Source organism: Brassica rapa, chromosome A09, assembly GCF_000309985.2.
Source record: "Brassica rapa cultivar Chiifu-401-42 chromosome A09, CAAS_Brap_v3.01, whole genome shotgun sequence".
Taxonomy (NCBI): Eukaryota; Viridiplantae; Streptophyta; class Magnoliopsida; order Brassicales; family Brassicaceae; genus Brassica; species Brassica rapa.
The window spans coordinates 34,764,918-34,789,009 of NC_024803.2; the positions used below are offsets into that span (position 1 = coordinate 34,764,918).

At 32.9% G+C, this 24,092-nt stretch overlaps 5 protein-coding genes and 1 long non-coding RNA gene across 7 annotated transcripts; 4 read left to right on the forward strand and 2 right to left on the reverse strand.

Moving 5' to 3' along the window:
* Positions 1-66: 66 nt before the first annotated feature.
* On the forward strand, positions 67-8,117 carry LOC103841372 (alpha carbonic anhydrase 8). The gene is made up of 3 exons (XM_009117897.3): positions 67-290; positions 6,726-7,475; positions 7,750-8,117. The coding sequence occupies exon 2, from the start codon at positions 6,868-6,870 to the stop codon at positions 7,471-7,473; it is 606 nt and encodes a 201-aa protein (XP_009116145.1). The 5' UTR covers positions 67-290; positions 6,726-6,867; the 3' UTR covers positions 7,474-7,475; positions 7,750-8,117.
* A 618-nt stretch (positions 8,118-8,735) lies between these two features.
* LOC117128453 lies at positions 8,736-9,333 on the forward strand. The gene is made up of 2 exons (XR_004451752.1): positions 8,736-8,939; positions 8,991-9,333. It is a non-coding gene; the product is annotated as an uncharacterized LOC117128453 (long non-coding RNA).
* Positions 9,334-9,714: 381 nt separating this feature from the next.
* LOC103841373 (probable inorganic phosphate transporter 1-7) lies at positions 9,715-13,273 on the reverse strand. The gene is made up of 2 exons (XM_018654731.2): positions 12,353-13,273; positions 9,715-11,758 (listed from the first exon to the last, which is right to left on the reverse strand). The coding sequence occupies exon 2, from the start codon at positions 11,738-11,740 to the stop codon at positions 10,145-10,147; it is 1,596 nt and encodes a 531-aa protein (XP_018510247.1). The 5' UTR covers positions 11,741-11,758; positions 12,353-13,273; the 3' UTR covers positions 9,715-10,144.
* Positions 13,274-13,509: 236 nt separating this feature from the next.
* Positions 13,510-17,032, reverse strand: LOC103841374 (probable glutamate carboxypeptidase AMP1). The gene is made up of 9 exons (XM_009117899.3): positions 15,801-17,032; positions 15,185-15,427; positions 14,871-15,086; positions 14,711-14,798; positions 14,553-14,636; positions 14,371-14,459; positions 14,172-14,285; positions 13,929-14,069; positions 13,510-13,829 (listed from the first exon to the last, which is right to left on the reverse strand). Exons 1-9 carry the CDS (start codon positions 16,776-16,778, stop codon positions 13,665-13,667), a joined length of 2,118 nt encoding a protein of 705 aa, XP_009116147.2. The 5' UTR covers positions 16,779-17,032; the 3' UTR covers positions 13,510-13,664.
* A 225-nt stretch (positions 17,033-17,257) lies between these two features.
* Positions 17,258-21,138, forward strand: LOC103841375 (probable mitochondrial import inner membrane translocase subunit TIM21). The gene has a single exon (XM_033280838.1). The coding sequence runs from the start codon at positions 20,122-20,124 to the stop codon at positions 20,875-20,877; it is 756 nt and encodes a 251-aa protein (XP_033136729.1). The 5' UTR covers positions 17,258-20,121; the 3' UTR covers positions 20,878-21,138.
* An 869-nt stretch (positions 21,139-22,007) lies between these two features.
* Positions 22,008-24,084, forward strand: LOC103841377 (myosin-binding protein 3). 2 transcript variants are annotated; one of them, XM_009117905.3, is made up of 4 exons: positions 22,008-22,388; positions 22,508-23,644; positions 23,729-23,775; positions 23,852-24,084. In XM_009117905.3, exons 2-4 carry the CDS (start codon positions 22,574-22,576, stop codon positions 23,952-23,954), a joined length of 1,221 nt encoding a protein of 406 aa, XP_009116153.1. In that variant the 5' UTR covers positions 22,008-22,388; positions 22,508-22,573; the 3' UTR covers positions 23,955-24,084. The 2 variants fall into 2 exon arrangements, with proteins under 2 accessions (XP_009116153.1, XP_033136726.1); XM_033280835.1 differs by having other exon boundaries at positions 22,008-23,644.
* Positions 24,085-24,092: the final 8 nt, after the last annotated feature.

Genomic DNA, 24,092 nt, shown 5'->3' on the forward strand with positions numbered 1-24,092 from the left:
GAATGTAGACGTTGGGCGCGGCTTAGTTACAGCAGATCAACGTAATGAAAATAACATAAATTCAAAAAATTATCGCTTAATTATGCTTTCTAATTATCTATTATCCATTAAAATCTTTAAATCACATCAATATATTCTCAGATTATAAGTGGGATAGAATTTACCATAAAATAAAATTATCTTAGAAAAGAATGGATACGTGTCATGTGCTTAATCTGAATAACACAAGACTTGCGTCCTCCTGTATCTTTCTCACCTTCGCAATCATTAAAGTACATGGCAATCTTAAATCTCTACTAATAAAAGGGAGTTTTTGAGGCTCCATAGGGCGTCCACATCAGCGGAAAAAATTTATCCCGAAAGATGACACGTGGCATAAAATATAGTTTTACATTTTAATATTAATTATTTTCGAAAATTGTAAAAAATATGTAAACATACAGCATTAAAAAATGGAAGCATCCACATCAGCGGAAAAAATTTATCCCGAAAGATGACACGTGGCATAAAATATAGTTTTACATTTTAATATTAATTATTTTCGAAAATTGTAAAAAATATGTAAACATACAGCATTAAAAAATGGAAGCATCCACATCAGCGGAAAAAATTTATCCCGAAAGATGACACGTGGCATAAAATATAGTTTTACATTTTAATATTAATTATTTTCGAAAATTGTAAAAAATATATAAACATACAGCATTAAAAAATGGAAAAACTACATTAAACATATGTAAGATTACTATTTTTCACTTAAAAAAAAAAGACGGCTTATCTCCATAATGTAACATTACCGTTTTATAAAAAAAAAACAAAAAACATTATATATAATTTCGAAAATAATAAATATAAGTAAAACATACAACATAAAAATGGAAATACTACATTAAACATAAATATGTTTGACTTCTCTACTAATAAAAGAGAGCTTTTGAGGCTCCATAGGGCGTCCACATCAGCGGAAAAAATTTATCCCGAAAGATGACACATGGCATAAAATATAGTTTTACATTTTAATATTAATTATTTTCGAAAATTGTAAAAAATATGTAAACATACAGCATTAAAAAATGGAAAAACTACATTAAACATATGTAAGATTACTATTTTTCACTTAAAAAAACAAAGACGGCTTATCTCCATAATGTAACATTACCGTTTTATTAAAAAAAACAAAAAACATTATATATAATTTCGAAAATAATAAATATAAGTAAAACATACAACATAAAAATGGAAATACTACATTAAAAATAAATATGTTTGACTATTTGTCCAAGTTCTTCTATTAAACATTGCCGTTTTACATTAAAAATAGAAAAATACGTAAAGATTTAAACATCTATCTTAAAATATAAAATATAGACATTAACTAAATATAAAGTATAAAAAAGAGAAATACTCAATATATAAAAAAATAAATAATAAGTAAATATTATAAATATATAAATATATGAATTATATATACAATAATAAGTAAATGCACAATTTTTTAAAAATGGAAAGAGTATATTAAATATTAAACATATATCTTAAAATGTAAAATATAGATATTAAGTAAATAGAAAATATAAGAAAAAGAAATACACAACTTAAAAACAATGGAAAAAGTATATTAAGATTTAAACATCTATCTTAAAATGTAAAATATAGATATTACGCAAATAGAAAGTATAAGAAAAGGAAATACACAATTTAAAAAATAGAAAAAGTACATTAGTATTTAAACATCTATCTTAAAATGTAAATCAATCTTAAAATATAAAATTATTAGTAAATAGAAAGTATAAGAAATAAAAATACACAATATAAAGAAAAATAAATAATAAGTAAATATATAATATAATCTCGAAAGATGACACATGACATTAAAATATAGTTTTACATTTTAATATTACTTATTTTCGAAAATTATAAAAAATATGTAAACATACAGCATAAAAAAATATAAAAACTACATTAAACATATGTAAGATTACTATTTTTCACTTATAAAAAAAGACGGCTTATCTTCATAATGTAACATTACCGTTTTATAAAAAAAACAAAAAACATTATATATAATTTTGAACTACTAATAAAAGGGAGCTTTTGAGGCTCCATAGGGCGTCCACATCAGCGGAAAAAATTTATCCCGAAAGATGACACGTGGCATAAAATATAGTTTTACATTTTAATATTAATTATTTTCGAAAATTGTAAAAAATATGTAAACATACAGCATTAAAAAATGGAAGCATCCACATCAGCGGAAAAAAATTATCCCGAAAGATGACACGTGGCATAAAATATAGTTTTACATTTTAATATTAATTATTTTCGAAAATTGTAAAAAATATGTAAACATACAGCATTAAAAAATGGAAAAACTACATTAAACATATGTAAGATTACTATTTTTCACTTAAAAAAAAAAGACGGCTTATCTCCATAATGTAACATTACCGTTTATAAAAAAAAAACAAAAAACATTATATATAATTTCGAAAATAATAAATATAAGTAAAATATACAACATAAAAATGGAAATACTACATTAAACATAAATATGTTTGACTTCTCTACTAATAAAAGGGAGCTTTTGAGGCTCCATAGGGCGTCCACATCAGCGGAAAAAATTTATCCCGAAAGATGACACATGGCATAAAATATAGTTTTACATTTTAATATTAATTATATTCGAAAATTGTAAAAATATGTAAACATACAGCATTAAAAAATGGAAAAACTACATTAAACATATGTAAGATTACTATTTTTCACTTAAAAAAAAAGACGGCTTATCTCCATAATGTAACATTACCGTTTTATTAAAAAAACAAAAAACATTATATATAATTTCGAAAATAATAAATATAAGTAAAACATACAACATAAAAATGGAAATACTACATTAAAAATAAATATGTTTGACTATTTGTCCAAGTTCTTCTATTAAACATTGCCGTTTTACATTAAAAATAGAAAAATACGTAAAGATTTAAACATCTATCTTAAAATATAAAATATAGACATTAACTAAATATAAAGTATAAAAAAGAGAAATACTCAATATATAAAAAATAAATAATAAGTAAATATTATAAATATATAAATATATGAATTATATATACAATAATAAGTAAATGCACAATTTTTTAAAAATGGAAAGAGTATATTAAATATTAAACATATATCTTAAAATGTAAAATATAGATATTAAGTAAATAGAAAATATAAGAAAAAGAAATACACAACTTAAAAACAATGGAAAAAGTATATTAAGATTTAAACATCTATCTTAAAATGTAAAATATAGATATTACGCAAATAGAAAATATAAGAAAAGGAAATACACAATTTAAAAAAATAGAAAAAGTACATTAGTATTTAAACATCTATCTTAAAATGTAAATCAATCTTAAAATATAAAATTATTAGTAAATAGAAAGTATAAGAAATAAAAATACACAATATAAAGAAAAATAAATAATAAGTAAATATATAATATAATCTCGAAAGATGACACATGACATTAAAATATAGTTTTACATTTTAATATTACTTATTTTCGAAAATTATAAAAAATATGTAAACATACAGCATAAAAAAAATATAAAAACTACATTAAACATATGTAAGATTACTATTTTTCACTTAAAAAAAGACGGCTTATCTTCATAATGTAACATTACCGTTTTATAAAAAAACAAAAAACATTATATATAATTTGAAAATAATAAATATATGTAAAACATACAACATAAAAATGGAAATACTACATTAAACATATGTAAGATTACCATTTTACATTTTTATTTTTAGAAAATAATATGTAAACATACAACATAAAAAATGAAAAAACTACATTAAACATATGTAAGATTACTATTTTTCACTAAAAAAAGACGGTTTATCTCCATAATGTAACATTACTATTTTGTAAAAAAAAAATTATATATAATTTCGAAAATAATAAATAATATGTAAACATACAACATAAAAAATGGAAATACTACATTAAACATATGTACAATTACCATTTTACATTTAAAAATAACAATAATATGTAAACATACAACATAAAAAATGGAAAAACTACATTAAACATGTGTAAGATTACCATTGTTCACTAAGAAAACGGGTTATCTTCATAATGTAACATTAGAATTTTATTTAAAAAAAAACATAAATATAACTATTTGACTATTTGTCCAAGTTCTTCTATTAAACATTGCCGTTTTACATTAAAAATAGAAAAATACGTAAAGATTTAAACATCTATCTTAAAATATAAAATATATACATTAACTAAATATAAAGTATAAGAAAGAGAAATACTCAATATATAGAAAAATAAATAATAAGTAAATATTATAAATATATAAATATACGAATTATATATACAATAATAAGTAAATGCACAATTATTAAAAAATGAAAAGAGTATATTAAATATTAAACATCTATCTTAAAATGTAAAATATAGATATTAAGTAAATAGAAAGTATTAGAAAAGGAAATACACAATTTAAAAAAATGGAAAAAATACATTAGTATTTAAACATCTATCTTAAAATGTAAATCAATCTTAAAATATAAAATTATTAGTAAATAGAAAGTATAAGAAATAGAAATACACAATATAAAGAAAAATAAATAATAAGTAAATATATAATATAAGTGAATACCAAATTTAAAAAATGGGAAATTACATTAAGATTTAAAAATATATATTAAATTTAAAATATAGATGTTACGTAAATAGAAAGTATAACAAATGGAAATATACAATTTAAAAAATGGAAAACATACATTAAGATTTAAACATCTATCTAAAAATGTAAAATATAGATATTAAGTAAATTAAAAGTACAAGAAATGGAAATACATATACATGAAAATAAATAATAAGTAAATAATGTATAATATATAATATATGTTCATCAAATTAAACATATCTTATGTAATAATATAAGTAAATACACAATTTAAAAAATGGAAAAAGTGTATAATATTTAAATATCTATTTAAAAATATAAAATTTAGATATTACGTAAATAAAAATATAAAAATGGAAATAAACATTTTAAAAAATGGAAAAAGTACATTAAGATTTAAACATCTATCTTAAAATGTACTTCTATCTTTAAATGGTAGTAAATTATATAAAAATGGAAATACCACATTAAACAAAAAAAAATGTATAATTTTACATCAAGAAAGTCCCTATAAAACTCATTATTCCATCCACATCAACCTCACACTATTAAGCAAAATTTCAAAGCACTCGAGCAAAAAAATGGTTTCACTATCAACTCTTGCCGTCCCAGAAACCTTTAATGACATTGAATGAAATTTTTTTATAACAACAAACTTTTTGTTAGGTGGATTCATTGTTGGAAAACCCGCAACTTCCAAAAGCCAAACTTATTCATGGGAATTGAATTGCTTTTCATAGACTCAAAGGTATTCTTACAAATTTAAATTAATCTAATCTATAATTTTATTGTTAATATTCATACTAACTCTTTCATGATCAAACCATTTCAGTTGATAACCATTCAAGCGTTTATCCCGAAACACTTCCTTCCTCGCCGAATCAGGTATTGGTTCATATTGGTTTAGTATTGTTTTTGGTTTACTAACCGGTTTAGGATGGTCTTATTGTAAATATAATTTAAGTTGGTTTAGCATATATTATGTTTAAAATAACTTAAATTAAATAATAATAATATTATGCTTAAAATATAATTTTAGAGAGTTTTCAAATATAGTTTACAGAACATTATAGGTGATGAATTTAATTTATTAAATTCGTTTATTACTTAAAACTAAGTTTTTTAAAAAACATACTGAGTTATAAATATCAATGATGGATTGGTGAGTATAACATGAAGACAAAAATATAAATATCTGATTTTCAAGATAAGAAATTCAGCTTTTATTCAGATACTCAATATATAATATCTTAAATTATGTTTTAAAAAATATACATAATTTATATATATAGATTAATCTTCCAAACTTAAACTATTATATTATATATAAATAATGTTTTTAAATAAAAATAATTTCTGATTTAAAATAAAAATAAAAACAACAAATGTTTATTTTCAAATAATGGATGTAATTTACATTATACTATCATTTAACAAGTATTAGATACGTTTTGATATATCATTATTTTCTATTCCCAGAAAACAATAAATTGTTAAACATCAATATCATCTAGGTTAAGTATACGAACAACAAAAATTCAAACATCACAAAAAATATTTACATAACCATTATAATACAATAATTTAATCAAAAATACAATTAAAAAAATATTAAAAAGAATAGTTATATACTTAATATTTGAAAATAAAAGATATTTTTGCTAAAATTGTACTTACCTGGCCAAGGAGATCGACCATCTTTTTACGGATCGATCGAATGTTGAGCATGTGGTCGATCCAAAAATACTCTGCAGTTTAATAAAATCTCTAAAACATTTATTCCAACACTCAAAAGATAGTTTTGCTAAATATGATAACTAAATAGCCAATAAAATTACAAAAAAAATATTTAAATAGTAAAAAATATGTTAATTTAACGTGTTAAAATTTAAAAATAAATTTTAATTATGACATGCATTTTAACATTTATATAAATATAAATCATAGCCTAAATATAAATAATTTAACAACTTAAATTAGAAAAAAATAAAAATCCCGGGCGTAGCCCGGGTTAATCCCTAGTGTGTAATTAAGAAATAAAGAAACAAGGGGAGACAGACAACAGAAAACGAAAACCAGAAAACAGATTCATCTTCTTCCTTTCTTTGGTCCCAAAATATAAAAAGGGAAATTTTTATAGAAGAAGCAACAAGGGAAAGATTGAATGGCAAGAACCAACAACAACAAATACAACTACAGCCACATCCTCCAAAGAGATCCTTCTTCGTCCCCTGCTTCTTATTCCTCCGTCGCTCGTTCCAATGGCCGTATGCTCGTCCTCACCAAACCTTCCCCCAAGCCCTTAAAATCTTCCTCCGCTTCTGCCTCCACTACGCCTCCTCCACCATCTCCAGCTCCCGCCAAGACTCCGGATCAAACCATCTCTGATCCAGATCCGAATCAGATCTCTCTCCGTCCTTTAGGACATACCGGACCAGCTTCCTCGCTTTCTTTTCCAGCTCGGACCCCAGAATCTGAGAAACACGTAGCTGCTCCGGCTCCGATGTCCGTTTCTCCGAAACCTCACAAGTTCGTTCCTCCTCATCTTAGGCCAGGGTTTGTCCGAAAAGACGAGAAACCTGGTCTCGACTCTTCCCGAGTTATGGATCCGAGTCAGAGATTGCCTCACCAGGAACAACCGCGGCAGGGGTATCTCGGGCATGGACAGACCGGGCGACCCAAATCGGGCGGGTATGAGAGGATTCGATCCGATCCAGAATACTTGGGTCGACCAAGATCCAGCGGGAAACGTCCCGGTACCTCCGGATGATGGTATGTTAATCGCTCGCTTATAGCTAACTAAGATAGATTGGTCACGTGATTCTTCTGATGGTTTGGTCTTTTTGCCTTATCAAGAACGTGTCCTGGGGGGGGGGGGGACAACTTGAACCGAGCCCACCATGTGTCTGAACATGAGGGTTCTTATGTTCAATTCTTTTCACCAAAGAGAAGCTGTCCATTAAAGATCGTGCTTGGAATATATTTCTCTTCTCTATCCGTTTGGCATCTCATGTATGTTCTGTTATTTTTATGATGTTTTGTGCAGATGAGCTTGCTGGGTTGATGTCCAGTTACTCACTCGATGATGGAGATGGAAACTACTACCCCTGTGTTCCGTGTTAACATCCCATTCTCAAGTAGGGGGATTAAGACGGTGACTTTTAGTTTCTCAGCTCTTTTTATCATACGGTAGATTATCAAGACCACCCAAGATTCAGTAGATTTGTAGAATATGTTGTTTGGGAGGCTGGTTCAAAACTTTGTTTGTGTACCTATAATTCTATCTAGTACATGTTTATTACTAGTATTTTAATCCATAATCTCTATATTATAAACAGATTAAAAATGTTTTGTTTTTCTTCAGAACACATTACATGTGATTCGGTTGGTCCTAATGGAGACTTGTTTCGAACTTCCAACATCTGATTTAAGATTTGTTCATATTTAGTCTAATCTCACCGTACAAATGACTATCCGTTTGATCCACTATTCAGTACACATAGAATTTCATGTGTATTATTAAGATCAGCTGAAGTAACCTCTTCTTAATTCTATTAGTTTACAGCTCTGATAATGTGTTCCATAATGTGTTCAAAATATGACAAATAATCAAGATGGTGTTAACTGTATATAAAAGCTACAACCTCGCTGTTACGGACCTACGGTAAAACAAATCGATCATGTACATGATCAATCACCTTCTTCAAATTACTTCAACCATTTGCAAAATTAATAATACTATTCTTTTGTTTGTTTCACAAAGTTATACTAAAAATAAGAGAAAACTGAGGTCACTGAATTTATAGTTTGCATCATTTCTAATTTAAATAGTTTCACATGCATGTTTAGGAAAAACCTTCTATTTTTTTCTTTCTTGTAAAAAAAACTAGTTATATATAAAATATGATAAGTTTCAAATACATTTAGTAAACAGATTATGTATTAAAAATTTCACATGCATTTTTAAATAGTTTCACATGCATGTTTAAAAAAATTAGTTATATATAACAGGTCAAGGATGTTATGAAGAAGAGAGAAGAGCTTCCGGTTTGTAAAGAAGGTGACTTGACAATGGATCAGTTGGTGGAGCTAACCAGCAAAGGATGTGGGTGCTTTCTTGTGGTTGTTTCATGATCATCGCTTGATGGGTACATACACTGATGGAGATATTCGCCGGACTCTTAAAGCAAGTGGAGAAGCTATCTTCAAACTCAGTGTTGGAGAAATGTACAACACGTGAGAAAAAAACTCTGCTTTAGATCCTATAAGCATTGGATCTATAAACAGGAAGCCGAGGACAATTGGACCAGAGACAATGGCAGTTGAGGCTATGAAGAAAATGTAGTCACCTACATCGCCTGTACAGTTTCTACCAGTGGTCGATGAAGACAGTATGTTGATTGGAATTATTACATTGCATGGTTTGGTTTCACCTGGCCTCTGAACACGAAGCTGCCTCTATGTCCGAGTTATACGCATAAGTTCATTATTTTTACATAAACCAAGATCCAGATTATTGGTGTATTGTTGGTGATGTTGAATTGTATTGTGTCTAGTGGTGCTCCCATGTATTGTACTCATTCACCATTTAAACAAAAGATATGTATAGAGTATAAGAAGATTCTTATTATTAATTGTCTTTTACAAAGCTGTCTTTTCTACCCTTGCTTTTCATTGATACCTTCAAAAAAGTACAACAAACATCTTTCATAGAGTCACACTGTACATAGTACCGTGAATCATCTCCTCTTGTGGTTGCAGATTGAACAAAAAATGGTTGAATAAGCAAGACAATGCAGTTTTGGTTTTGCCCATTTATGCAGAACGGGGCAAAACTGTAAGTTTTGCCATGCTCAAATTCTTTGCAAGAAGATTCAACTCATCAGTGTATATACTGTAACTTTGAACACATGAACTTTTTTTGTCCCAAGAACACAAGAGACAAAGCAGCCTTGTAACTCTATGAGCAGTGGACCAATTGCTATTCTTTATGGCTTAACTTTTTTTTTTAATGGCTTAACTTTCTATACAGTTCAATCAAGTTCTTTTTTTTACACAAGTTCAATCAAGTTTACAACCACTGTTTTGCTTAGTGTTACTGCTTGATATTTGATTCTAAAATCCTTTTCTTAATTAGTTCAGCGGTGACAAAGAAAGCTGAAAAACACAGTCCATCATAATAGCTTTCTATTCCCTTTATTTCATTTGTTACAATGGATTACACAAAGAAAAAAGTTCTAAAAAAATTCCAAAAACAAACTGAAACAGATGTGTAAAAGAATCAGATCCTATACCATTTTAAATCAATCAATAAAAAGTGGATATAAAGAATAACTTGAGCTTCTAGTGTCAAGAAATTTGAAGAAATATAGTGAACAAAAATACAAGTAATAAGTAATACAAATCTTTAAAACCTCTATGCCAGTTGATACCGTGCTGTTTCAGTGGTTGTTTCTGAAACTGCTGCCTTCATCATTGTCATCGTTCTCACCACACATTTCCTCCAAAGACCTGCCTTTAGATTCAGGAACCAACAATGTAAAGACCATCCCCAAAAGATTAACCACACCCAAAACAATGAGCGAGTTCTTTACACCAATCCCTGGAGGATATCCATGTTCTGTCTTGTTCTTGTCAGGACTCTGTGCCAAGTACAAGAATCCAAACGCACCAACCATCGCTCCCAACTTTCCAGAAGCCGCGGAGATTCCATGGCAAGTTGATCTAAACCTAGCCGGGAAGATCTCAGCAGGCACCACGAAAGTAGTGGCATTAGGTCCAAAGTTTGCGAAGAAGAACGTTAACGAGTACATAACCACGAACCCGATTCTGTTCTCCTTGTGAGTCCAATGGTCGTAAGGAATGGCTAGAGCGAACATAAAGACAGTCATGAAGAAGAACCCCATCATTTGTATCGCAAATCTACCCATGATGTCGATAAATGCAACTGTGAACCAGTAACCAGGTACCGTGCTGCACAAGGCGATTAGGGTTTGTGCACGCGCGATCATGAAAACCTCTCGGATTGCGTTCATGGTCTGAGCCGGTGGGATCCATCCAATGGCGCTGAAGATATCTTTCTGAAAAAGATTCTGACTGTAGAAGGCGATGTCTAGCAAGAACCATGTGCTTGAGGTTCCAAGCAAGTGAAGACCATGACGTTTCATGAATTCCTTGGAGAACAAGCCAAACGATTTGGACCTATCTCTAGCAATCTCTTCTACTCTATCATGCTCTGCTTCTATCTCCACTTGCAATACCTTAGACATGTTCGAAGCCGCTAGCTCCGCGTCCTTGGCCACGAGTGCAGTGTACCGCGCCGTCTCTGGCATCTTGGACCTTGAGTAATACGTCATCCCAGCAGGCACAGCACCGACCATTAGTATAATCCTCCACACGTAATCAGCCTGAGGTACCGTGGACGCCAAGGCATCCACTTTATAAGCCGGAGCGGGAAACTCAGCGTCGAAAACCGCAGACACGATGATCGCAAAGATCCCCCCGGTCAAGATTCCGAACCCTTGCATGGCGAAAACCGCGGCTATAAACGCGCCACGTGTCTTTTTATTAGCGTACTCAGACATAATCGTCGCGGACAATGGATAGTCCCCGCCGATGCCAAAACCTAACCAGAACCGGAAGAAACAGAGAGAGCTCATCACTCCTTTCGGTGTGCTCCCAAAGGAGAGACCTGAAGCGACTGAGCATACGACCATGACCGCGAGAGTCATGCCGTAAACTTTTTTTCTCCCGAGTTTGTCACCGAGCCAGCCGAAGAAGAGCTGGCCCGTTAGTGTACCAACAAACGCAACGCCGTTAACCGCGGCTGAGACGTTTGGAGGTAGGTTTCCTGGCTTCTCTGCGCCGTCCACGTGGTAGTAAATGCGGCCAAGAAGCTTAGTGACGAGGGAGATGCAGAAAAGGTCGTATGCGTCGGTGAAGAATCCCATTCCGGCGATGATAATCGCGGTGAAATGGTACCATTGCGTTTTGGCGACGTCGAGTGCGTTTAGGACGTGTAGTTGATCTCCTGCCATTGCTCTCTTTTTATTCTCCTATGCGTTAGTCGTAAGAACACGCATTTAGTACGTATAATTAACCCAATAATTAATAATTAAGGATTAGCTATATCTTTTATTCAGTGTACCAAAGACTATAACCATTTCAAATTCATAAATTACATGTTATCCTCGTTACAAGACTAAACAGTTCAACGAGATAAATTTTATAACTAAAAATATATTTTGGAGACGTCCTTTCGTTTTATTTTCTTTTTTCAACATTTCGTACAATAATTTTGTAAATTATTTAGCCAACAAGACCTTTTTCAACAATAAAATAAGATGCTATTATGTGTTAGGCAACATTCTTTATACATCGATCCAAGAAAGGTGCCAAAAATTTGTTGATACAAGAAAAGACTTATAAACAAATCAAGCTCCAAGTTCACAGTTCCGACAAAACAAAAAAGTCGTACGTTATTAACAGTTTAACACAATTCTGTAAGAAGATAAAATAGATGTTGACTGTTGAGGAAACAATAACTGAAAGAAAACAATGACCATTGACCAAAGTCATGCTTGATCCTCATTTCTCATCAGAACAACAATAAAAAAAAAAAAAGTAAAACAGATTCACAAAACACTTACAAAACTTTCTTTTGCTGACTTTCTCGTTGACAAATAATACACTTGTATGATGGTCTTAGAGAAAACCTAAGAGAAGAGTAATTGTTGTCTTATTGAAGAAACTTGTTGAGACAAAGAGGAAGATGAATGATTTGTGAGAAATGAAATCAGAGGCAGCGTCGGGAACGGCTACTTATACGTAAATCATTTTCTGTTTTTGCGTTGACAAATTCTTTTCAAACATGTGGGTATATTCTTCTGACAAGGACTACGACGTCGTTGCTTTCTCTTTGACTTCTTCTTTTCCCTATCTATTTTCTCCTCCGACCTTTTTTTTTACTTCTTTTAGCAAACAATAGTTGGTTCTGCTTTCATTTAAAATAAAATGTTTGGTGTGTGATTTATTTTTACTGTCGGTTCGAAATTTTCAAACTCATGGTTTAAAACTCGTTTTAGGCAATGTCTTAGAATATTCGTAAGGGACAACAAACGTTCGGATATATGAGATGTTATTTTCCTTATAGTAATTGATCCCAAATTAATGAAGAATTTGTAAGAGAAGAAAAACTTAAATGTTCACAGATATTATTGTGGCTGTGAATAGGAAAAAATATTGAAATTTGTTAGTTTTTTTCACCGAAATTTAGATTTATTTGTCTTCTTTGCTTCAGTCAACATTGTTTTTTAAAAGAAAATAAAAATGAGAGAATAAATACTAGTTCCTTTCTCTCGATGTTTACTATAAAGAAACTCGGTTTTCTGCAAATTCTATGTTGATATTTCCACATACATTTCGTATGATCTTATCGGAAATGTAAAACTAAAGATTTGAGTGACAACTGACCAAATACAAACACATTACTCTGTTGTAATATAATATAGCTCAATTCCTCAAAAAGAGTCAGTTATTCAGAGACAAAAGGACATTCAGTTGGGGGTACCTAAACTTGAAAATGATGAGTTTGAAGTTAAAATGGAGGAAGAGATGGAGCAAGAAGAAGACAGGGTCAACGAAGTAATTCCAAATTCGATATGTTTTATTTATGAGACGTTTTTTAGTGTTTTTTTTAGCTTATATTACACTAAGAACTCCATCCTAAAAACCTGCATTGATCATGGTTTAAGATTCAGTGTTTAAGATTCAGTGAAGATGTCTTGCATAAAATAAGACACGGTTATTTTGAGTTTAAAACCAAGATTCTATTAGTCTTGAACGTGTGTTGAATAATACAACAATGTTATTTTGGTTACATCATAAAGTAATATGGTTATGCTTCTACAATCTACAGTTACTCAATACATATACAAACGACAAGTGTTTTGAGTTTTCTGCTCATGTGAACCCTCCTTTAAGAGCTCTGCTTGCTTTCTGAATCGCTCTGGCAACTCTCCATATCTCATGCTGGATCATTCCCTCTGATGAGTTTACTGCAATAGCATCTGCTATTCCCGGGAAAAAACCTAGCTTGCTCTCTGGTTCAGCTGCAGGTCCATACACCTTTACATAGACATGCAAACACAAGGTCACATATGAGTTTGGAAAGGTAGTGAATTCTGATTTAAAAAAAAAACAAAATGATGTTTCTAATTTACTTACAAGATGCTTGAACCATTCTTTCCCTTTGATCCCTTCTGAATCCAAAAACCCTCTTTCTGCAAGCATCATCCTATCATTTAGCCCTCTTCTCCTGGCAGCTGCTGCAGCATCATTTTTGTTGTATGCTTGTTCCTTTAACTTCTGCAATCAATCACCAAGATGTGAATAGGTGTGTGACGATTATATATATATATATATATATATATATATATATATCAATCAGCAAAAACCCTTTCAAGAAACCTTTGCTTCATCTTTTGCTTCTTTAGCAACTAAAGAGAACTCTTTTATCGCCATGCTCAAGGGATCAACGGAGGCTTTCCCTACTAAGAGTTTGCTCAATGCATCTCTATGTGCCTGAACCGTAACACCAAAACACATATATAAACTCAGTTTTCCTTTCTCTTATTTATAAAATGGAGTGAGTAGAAAAAACAAATACATGTAACTGTTCAGCATAAGAGATGTAATCAAACGGTATGACTGGCTCATCAGCCAAGATGATTCCTAAAAGTCCCCAAACTCCAGCCACTGAGAGATATAGAAAAGCATACAAGAGAGTTAACTCCTCTGCATAGCAGCCATGAAAACTAGAATAAGAAGGAAGAGAAACAAAAGTTTAACTGGCAACATGACGATGAAACAACGGATCTGCATTGCGGATCATCCAATCATAGGAGTCAAAAGCAGTGTGGTAGACAGGATAATCTGAAAAAAACATCAGTTAGGCATGAATTCATCATCACATTCTTGAATGTTGTGGAATCAAGTTCTTGTTTTACCTGCACCATAGTACATGTCTATAGACGGTATCCCAGCATGATGAAGAAACCCGGAGAAGTCAGAATCTACTCTACTTAGCCTCTCTATCTGCACTCCATTTCAAAGCATACATCATTCACAAAGACACCCTTGTGGAGTTTAAAGACTGAGTCTACTCACAATGTTATTCTGAGACTTGAAAGTATCTTCAACTGTCAAGGCTACATCATCAGGATCTTGGACCAACTTCAAGGCATCTAAAAGAAGACCATCTAACTGAGGAGTTGAACCAGCAAAGAACCCAGAGCCTTGGACCGCGCAATCTACATTAAGATAAGCCACAGCACTTGCACCTAAGTTCAGAACATTTTCTTCAACCCATTCAGTTGATCCAATCTATAAAACAAGAAAGAAAAAAAAACACTAAACTCAAAACTCAAATTTGCTTTTAGTCAAAAAGCCTATAAGAAGATTCAGCTTTTCTCTTAACTAACCATTCCGAACTCTTCTGCATCCCAACTACAAAGAAGAATGGTTCTACGTGGTCTCCAACCAGATTTAAGCAACACAGAGAATCGTCTACCAATGTCGAGTAAAGCTGATGTTCCACTGTTTGGATCCACAGCTCCATACGTCCATGCGTCTCTATGGTTCCCAAGAATCACGTACCGGTCAGGCTCCTCACTACCTCTTATAGTAGCCACAACATTGTGAACTTTCTTCATCTTTAACTCCCCCTTAAAAGTTTCAAAGCCAAATAGTAAATAAACAGTACGTAGATGGCTCAACCTAGGCAATCTACCTATGCGAAACAATTTTAAAAAAATTGGTTCACGCAGCTAATAATTACCAACTAATAATTTCTTGAAAGTAAAAGAACATCAAATTGACCTCAAAGATTCCAACTTTTTCAACTAACCAAACCAAAAAGCAACAAAAAAAAAGCTTTATTTCCGACCATATATAGTAAGGTCAAATTAAAAGTTTCAAAATCTAATATTCAAAAAGGTTTTAACGTAAATTAATCACAAGAAATAATAAAAGACACTAAATTACAAAGACTCAGGACATATAACGGAAACTACAAGACTCTCCAGTTACCTAGTTTACCTGTAACGTCATGTTAACAACCGTCTGTCCTGGGCCAACCCGTTGACCTGACCCGACCCGACCCGAATTCCTCCACTCCACTGGAGCTCTAGCTCCCCCCAGAGAAGCCAATATGATCTCTGCATTGCGTAGAGACAAAGGCAAAGATGGAATCTTCGGGAATCTCTTAGTGACTTCACCATCTTCCAAACTCAGTTTCTCTCCTCCGACAACTCCGGGCCAACCCGGACTAACCGGATCTCCGATTCCTCTCATCACCGTACCTCTCTCAACACCGCCAAATCCACCACCGTCGTTCTCTGCGTATATTAGCACACCCAGCGCACCTTTAGCCTCTGCTATCTTCACTATCCCTCCTCTCCCCAAAGACTCTCCCTTCCTCGCTAACACCACGCAGCCTCTAACGCTCACTCCGATCAACTCAAGCGCACGGTAGTCTCTCTCCTCGCCGTGGTTCACGAACACCACGCTACCCTGCGCCGATCCAGACGGGGAGTAAGCGTGGTAAGGCCTAACCACATCGTCATCGCCGGGAACGTCGTTTAAGTCGAACTCCACCGTCGTGTTGTTGCTAAAACGCGCCGCGAGGGAGATGTGCGCAGGATAAGAGAGGAGAGCTTCGTATTCTGCGAGACGAGTGTCGAGCCCGAGGCTTTGGAAGTGGTTTGTGACGTAGCTGAGAGTGTCTAGAGAGGGTTTTGTTCCGGCGAGGTGAGGGTGACGTGTCAGAGCGCGGAGGTAAGAAGAGATTGTGGCGTTGGAGGCGGAGGAGAGGAAGAGGCGGCGGAGAGTGAGGGAGTTATGGGTGTTTTGGGAGAAGAGGAGAGGAGGAGTTGCGTCTGGGTGGTGGAGAGTGTAGAAAGTGGCGACGATAAGGACTATGATGAAGAGGAAAGTACAGAGAGGCGGTGGCTGACGGAGAGGGGATAAGGAGATTCCGCTGTTGGTCGGTCTAGTTGCTGTGAGAGGCTGTGACATTGCAGGGAGAGAGAGAGAGAGAGAGAGAGAGAGAGAAGTGAGTTATTGTCTGAGCAGTAGTGGCTTGGCCAAAGTAAGAAGTATCTTTCTAGTTAATAATCATAATCATCTTCGTCTCTCTGTTTTTTATTTTTTGTATTGTTTCTGTCGTCTTTTGTATTTACTCGGGAGTTTTTTTTTGGGGGTCAAAGACATTATTGTGTTTGATCTTCTACTCTTATTAATTTGTTGTGTACTCCTACTATCCCAAAATCAAGATTTTTTGGCTTTTTTTTTCTTCCACGAAAATATATTTTCTATATTTTAAAAAACATTAGTTAAACACACTAAAATTGATTAAATATTATTGGTTGATATTTATTAAAAATATATAACAAATTATAAATTTTCTATATTTTAAAAATATTTTTCCATATTTTGAAAAACATTAGTTAAAATATTTGAATTAATTAAATATTATTGTTGATAGCTATTAGAAAGTTATATAATTAAAATAATTAAAAAATTAATTATAAATAAGTAAATAACTATTGTATTCTTAAATGTGTCAATAATGTAGAAAAACTTTTTTTCGAAGGAGAAAATATTAGGGAAATTAATCTACTCTCTTTTTAAATATTTAAATCTTTTTCACATATTAATAAAATATAACAAATTTGGTTATAAATATTAAATACATAATTTCATGATTTTTTTATTTAATTTTAACTAAAATTTTCAATTAGTACAATAAATTGTAAAACTTATAACTAATCATTATTAAAATACAAAAATGCATTAAAATATAACTAATTACTGTAAGATCCAACCTCTTTAAATAGTACCACTTGAAAAGCATGTAAACGACCATTTTGATACTAGACATCAGCAGTGTCGGTCAGTTGAATGAAAAGCTGCATATTCGAAGAACAAAGTGATTGTTTAGTAAGTAGTGGGTGGCCAATATATAGTATTTTATTTTGTATATTATTGTCTTCAATTTTATATACTCATATCATGATGTATATTGTATGTGTTAAAAACTTGACATATTCCATTTTGATTATCAATTTAAACGTAAGCATGTTACGCATGAGATTCCATTTTGATTGCCATCTTTTTCCTCGATTTTGTTCTTATTATTTCATAAATTCATCAGGGTGGAGATAACAGTCACAGTGTAAAGTTACATAAACACTGGGTAGGTTGATGGTAAACTTGACATGAGTTCTCCCTTTAGCAATATGATCTATCAATAAGTCTCCTAAAAGCATTGCTGTTAATCTTTCTTGCAAAACAAAGTGTCTCCTAAAACCTTTAGCTATTTGAGGCATATAGCTTGGAGGTTGAGATCATCTTCTTTACGTAAATATATAAGCTACAATAATTATAGCAACCCACCCTTGAATTCAAACTGATTGTAAACACTAAATTTACACACTGCATATATGACACCTTGTGTTATCGTATTTGTGTGGCTACACTCTAATGAATATTTTATCTGCCAATAATTTCATCCCATATGGCTTTCTTATTCTGAATTTGTCTTTATTTTGTTCTACCGCTTTGACCATTGTTATCGTTTTCATCCATTGAATGTCGTCATCTCGAATTTTGTTCACATCCAAATGTGTTAAACGGTACATAGACGCATCTCGAGGGTATCGATGGGTCCCTTTACACCCATGCATTCTAATGTTTAATTCTTGTATTGTTAGGTGAACTTGTATCTCGAGTTTTATATAATGTTCAAATCGGCAAAATGTTGCAAGAAGATTGCTTCGTGTGAAGCGTATGAGATGATCTTTCTCAAAATTGGCAGATCAATATCTTTCTAATACTTTCCAATGCACAAGAATCAGCGCAATCGTTGATACGTTTTAGACGTATATATATAACATTTTATGTTATTTGACAATAGGTGCATATAGTGCATGGAATTCCAAATCCATGTGATGCATGTTGTTATAAAATTGATGAATGCTGTCTATTTTGCATGATGTACTTATATCTATTTAGTATATAGAGAAAAAATGTGGGATATGTATTGGCATTATCAATACATGATGTGCACATACCTAGGTTTCTTAGCCATACTGTGTCGCCGAGTGGCTTTTATAAACAGTAATGTAATCTTCATGTTGTGTCCGCCATAAATGTTATCTTTATACCGGTCAACAACTCAATAATAAGTTAATAACTAATTGTTTTTGAGAGAAATGTAAATAGTATTTTCGACCTTGTTGCCTTTTCCTCTCAAAAATTAATCGTCTGGGTACATACATGAGAAATCAAAAGCCAAAATTATGTAATGAATGTAAAAATTTACTATAACGTATAAGAAGGTAGCAAATTATGTAAACAACCAAGATGATTCGATCTAAAAACCACAACTATTCACCAAAAGAGGATTGATCATTATGGGAAAATGTTCTAGCGTTTACCGAAACAAACTTGTGAATTGATTAAAAACACATACAATTTGTGACTAAAACTTATAAATTCAAAACAACCTTTTTTTTGGAACAACACAATTGAAAACAACTAAAAGTTATAAAATACTAAGTAACTAAGCTCAACAAATGATGATCATGGAACAAAAGAATGATAATCATGACAAGCCTTTTTGTACACTTACTTTAAAGATCACCACCATGTTCTAGATATTTCACTATAAAAACAAAATCTTTATAAAGATTATGCTCTTCTAAAAAAGATGTGGGACTCGATCGAATGATTGAGGTGTTATATAAATCAGAAAGTTGACACAGCACTATCGCGAAATAGGAAGGACAAATCTAAGTGGGTCCTTAAACGTATCTCTGCAGTACAAACACCTTCGTAAATGCTCTTCCAAGTCATCATTCGGACAAAATATTTGAGGGACAAACCAGACACTAGACTACCTTAATTCTCGTAGACCATTGTTGTAGGATAAAAAAATCTATATATATGGTGGACAACAAAAAGACTACCTTAATATATAACTCTATACATTCAATCGTATCCTGTATACAACTTTATGCAATATGTAAACAAATATTTGTTTGTTTATCATTTGAGCAAACTTCCCCCATAGTTTTTGAACCAATTAGTCGAATTCATAGTGGAATATGATGTTTTGATGCAAAAAAAAAGTTGAATAGATTTTTCTATTATACGGGCTTCTCATGAAAAGGACTTTAAGAGTTTTCAAAGCACTTTGAGCCTACTTTACAGAATCTGATGCCTTGTAGTTATGCCCCCAATATCTACACCTTTTGGTGTTGTCGGGCCAGGCTTTTAAAAAGCCCATGTGATAAAACAAACCCAAATAATAAAAAATATATGGAAATTTGCAACAGAAACCTCAAAAGCAGTAGAGATGATGAGCTTCCTAAGGAGATCCATCGGCAGCCTATCCAAATCGACCCTCCAGTTTACCTCCGCTTCACAAACAGGAGCATCAAGTCAAGCCATTCCCGATTCTGGTCTCATGAGTGTGGTCTCAAATGGAGCTAAGGGACTCTTCTTTGGCTTCCGACGTATGGAATCTTGTCCAATGAACATCAGCAGGCCCTCTTGCTTGTTGTCTAGATCTTTTGCGTCGAGAACTTCCAAGGAACCTGCTAAGAAAGAGGTGGTGACTGTGGAGGAGGATCCTTTTGATTCTCCGACGTACCATATCCCGGAGAAGCCGGTAACCTTTACAGAAGGTGCTTCCTACAGTTTTGTTATCCTGGCCGGGCTTGCGGTCGCTGGGGCTTCTGGGTACGCTGTGTTTAAAGAGCTCGTGTTTCAACCAAAAGAGTACAAGGTCTTTGACAAAGCGTTTAAGAGAATCCAAGATGACGGTCAGGTGAGGGTGAGGATTGGATCCCCCATCACAGGGTACGGACAAGAAACCAGAAACCGAGCTGCTCGCCAACGTATACCGAACAGAGTGTTTACAGATGAAGAGGGAGTGGAGCATGTGGAGGTAAACTTCTTCATCCGTGGGCCTCATGGAGCCGGGAAAGTGTACACGGAGATGTTTAAAGACAAGGCAGATAAGAAGGAATGGAAATACACATACCTGATCGTTGAGATTTTAGCTCCCTCCCCAGCCAAACTGATGCTGGAGTCCTATTTGCCCGCCTAGACACCAACTCTCTTATATCTATTTTATTGTGATTCAGTTTGGTCCACTAAACACTCATAGAAGGCTATTTTATTGAGAACAACGAGTGTGACAGTTTTACACTTGTGCTTTAGTTTTTATCATCAATTCTGGGATCAGACATCTGTTGCACTAGCATTGCTAAATTGAAAGACATAAGTTTTCATATATTAACTTACAGAAGTGGGAAATGGAGTAAAAATAATAATAAAAAATGATTACTCCATTTATAGAGTAATTTTTTATTTTTTTTGTTCATATTCCATTTTCCACTCCATTTTTAGAGTAAATTATGGAATGTAAATAGAGATACCCTAATTTACGGAAGTTTTACTAGCAAAAATAAAGAAAAAAAAATCAAAATTGAAAGCAATGATTAGCTTCCATTTATATCCTTTGAATTTTGTTTAGTACATTGCTTTCAATTTCCTCTTGTTCTTATTTATAAAATTTCCTTTTTTTTATTTAATCTCATTAAATTCCTCTTTTAATTTACTTATTTATTTATTGAATTTTAAAATTGATGTTTTAGGATTTATACACATATTCATAAAAACTAAATAAATAACTTGATTTATTAGTTTTTAGTTTTATTTGTTTCCCAATAAAATTATACCAGTAATATTTTTTAGATTTTAATTTTTTTATAACAATAATTTTAGATTTTAATTTTAAAAACAAATTGCATTAGTTAAAATCAGAACATTAATCTTTTGTATACCAAAAAATTATAAACATCAATATTTTTATAGGAGAAAGTAATAGTTACGTGTTACAAGTTACACCCATATCTCTGTCCATTAAACTTCTAAAGAGAGATCACAAAATCCTTGTGAACCAAAACACACAAACGAATGAAATTAATTTCTACCTACCCACCTATATACTGCAGTAGATAACTCAAACCAACCTTTTTCTATATAAAGATGATGAAGAAACATATGACCAATGGTGATATTGCTTAGTTTTAGACTACATGGGATCAACATTTTTTCCAAGCAAACATCAAGTATGATTCCTAAACTCTAATTGTGCTCTCTTTTTTTTTTTAACCACAAAACTCTAACTATGCTCATACTCGCAAACATTGCATTAACTGACCTTTTTAACGAAAATATTATTTAATTTTTTTGTCATCAATATTATTAATTTTTTTTTGGAATTTTCTAATTTATTATTACAATTTAATTAATGTCATGGAACTACTCTTCTCTGTGGGCACGTAGTCCAAAGAACAATGAAACGCGCTCCGATAAAGGAGGGAGAGAGATGAGGAAGATGGAGGAGAATCAACACACAAACCCAAAAACATAACCTTCCTCCTCCTCCTCCTTCTCTCCCTCCTGAACATCCTGCCGTTTCTGACATTTTCTTCTCTGTTTCTTCCCTGGAAACAGAGAGAAAAAAAAATCATCTTTTTTCCTCTGTTTTCCCCTGAAAGCATAGATCTTTGTGAATACGTAGCTGCACCAATCTTAAAGTTTCTCGTCGAGGTAAACGAAGATTACATTTTATTCTTGAAAAAGATACAATCTTTCGTGTTTTTGAAAATCACCACTTAATCTCCTCTGTTTCGCTATTATGCTGAAACCTTCTCGCAATTCAATCGAAGAATGAAACAAAGGTTCTTGATTTCATCGTCGTATCTTAGCATTTGAGGTTGTTACAACAAGACACCATGGATTCTGAGTTGAAGTTTTCTTCGAGAGACGTTGTGAAACGCTGTGATTACTCCCTCGAGGCATCATCTTCTTCTTCAGAGCCTTTGACTAGAACGGTGAAAAGAAAGCTCAACGACTTCTTGCTACGCGGCTCTTCTTCTGACTCATCCTCAAACGCAAAGTCACTAGTCGAAAACGAATGCGCTGCTCTCCTCGAGGATCTTTCTTCCCAAAGAAAGACAGTGAAAGATCTCCACTTGGAGCTCGAAGAAGAGAGGAAAGCCGCTGCGTCAGCAGCCAACGAGACGATGTCGATGATACTTAGGCTCCAGAGAGAAAAGGCTGAGATTCAGATGGAAGCTCGGCAGTTCAAAGCCTTTGCTGAAGAGAAGATGACGCATGACCAAGAAAAGCTTTTGGTTTTGGAGGAGCTGTTGTATGAGAAAGAGCAGGCTATTGAGGCTTTGACTTACGAGGTTGAAGCTTACAAGGATAAGCTGTTGAGCTATGGGTTAACAGAAGGAGAGATTCATGATGAGATACTTGGGTTTGGGAAAGACAGTGTTGATGTTTACCCTTGTGAGTATAGTGTGGATGATCAGTCTCCGAGATGGCCTTACTATGATCCAAACTCGCCTTTGGGAACTGCGAAGGAGATAAAGGGGACTGAGTTTTGTGCAGACTCTCCTATGTCTAGTAGCGGTGACAGAGTTTATACTATTGACTCGATTCATGTGGGAGTTTCTGAAGTTAAGATTGTGGACGAGCCTAGTAGGTTGAGTAAGGGGAAGTTGAATGGTGATCATTGGGATTCTCCGAGAAAGGAAGAACCGGTGATGATGATGATGGCTCAGCAAGGAGGTAACGAGCCGGGTATTGAGAAGCTTTACACAAGGCTTCAAGCGCTTGAGGCTGATAGGGAATCACTTAGGCAGATCATTGTGTCTATGCGGACGGACAAAGCTCAGTTGGTGTTGTTGAAGGAATACGCACAGCGTTTATCTAAGGAAACTGTCACGACAGATAGGCGGAACATGGTTAGGAAAATGCCATTTTTCAAAGGAGTCTCTGTAGTAACGGCCTTCAAGGTAAAAACAATCATAATCTCTCAATGTTGCTTTCTGAAACTGTGTGTAAGCCTCAGAATTGATCTCTCTTTTTGTGTGTTTCAGTGGATGGTGTCTTTTGTTTCTTGTAGAAGGAAAGCCAAGCGAAACAAGTAAGTAGATTTTATGAGTAACAACACTTGCTTTTTGGTTCAATATTCTGATCAATTCAGTTACAAAATTATGCAGGTATGTGTATGATATGTCAGCAAATAATATGGGGATGCTTATGATTCTAGGGGAGGGATCTCGAAGTAGGAGATGGAGTTGTTTAACAAGTTCACATGTCTAGAGATATCATCCATCATTTTTTCTCTCTTGTGCAATAGTTAGTGCAAATTGAATGTACATTTCTCTTTATTGCAAGACATGTATGACTGGTCCAGATTCTGGCTGAATATATCAAATCAAATTTCATTCTTTTCCTCTT

Bases quoted from the DNA above. Each gene is read 5' to 3' on its own strand.
- LOC103841377 (XM_033280835.1), top strand. From the start codon at position 22,574: ATGGATTCTGAGTTGAAGTTTTCTTCGAGAGACGTTGTGAAACGCTGT. The intron at 23,645-23,728 runs GTAAAAACAATC...TGTGTGTTTCAG, and splicing joins CTGTAGTAACGGCCTTCAAG to TGGATGGTGTCTTTTGTTTC. The intron at 23,776-23,851 runs GTAAGTAGATTT...AAAATTATGCAG, and splicing joins AGGAAAGCCAAGCGAAACAA to GTATGTGTATGATATGTCAG.
- LOC103841375 (XM_033280838.1), top strand. From the start codon at position 20,122: ATGATGAGCTTCCTAAGGAGATCCATCGGCAGCCTATCCAAATCGACC.
- LOC103841374 (XM_009117899.3), bottom strand. From the start codon at position 16,778: ATGTCACAGCCTCTCACAGCAACTAGACCGACCAACAGCGGAATCTCC. The intron at 14,637-14,710 runs GTAAAACAAGAA...TGTTTTTTTCAG, and splicing joins AGACATGTACTATGGTGCAG to ATTATCCTGTCTACCACACT. The intron at 14,460-14,552 runs GTTAAACTTTTG...TATATCTCTCAG, and splicing joins GTTTCATCGTCATGTTGCCA to TGGCTGGAGTTTGGGGACTT.
- LOC103841373 (XM_018654731.2), bottom strand. From the start codon at position 11,740: ATGGCAGGAGATCAACTACACGTCCTAAACGCACTCGACGTCGCCAAA.
- LOC103841372 (XM_009117897.3), top strand. From the start codon at position 6,868: ATGGCAAGAACCAACAACAACAAATACAACTACAGCCACATCCTCCAA.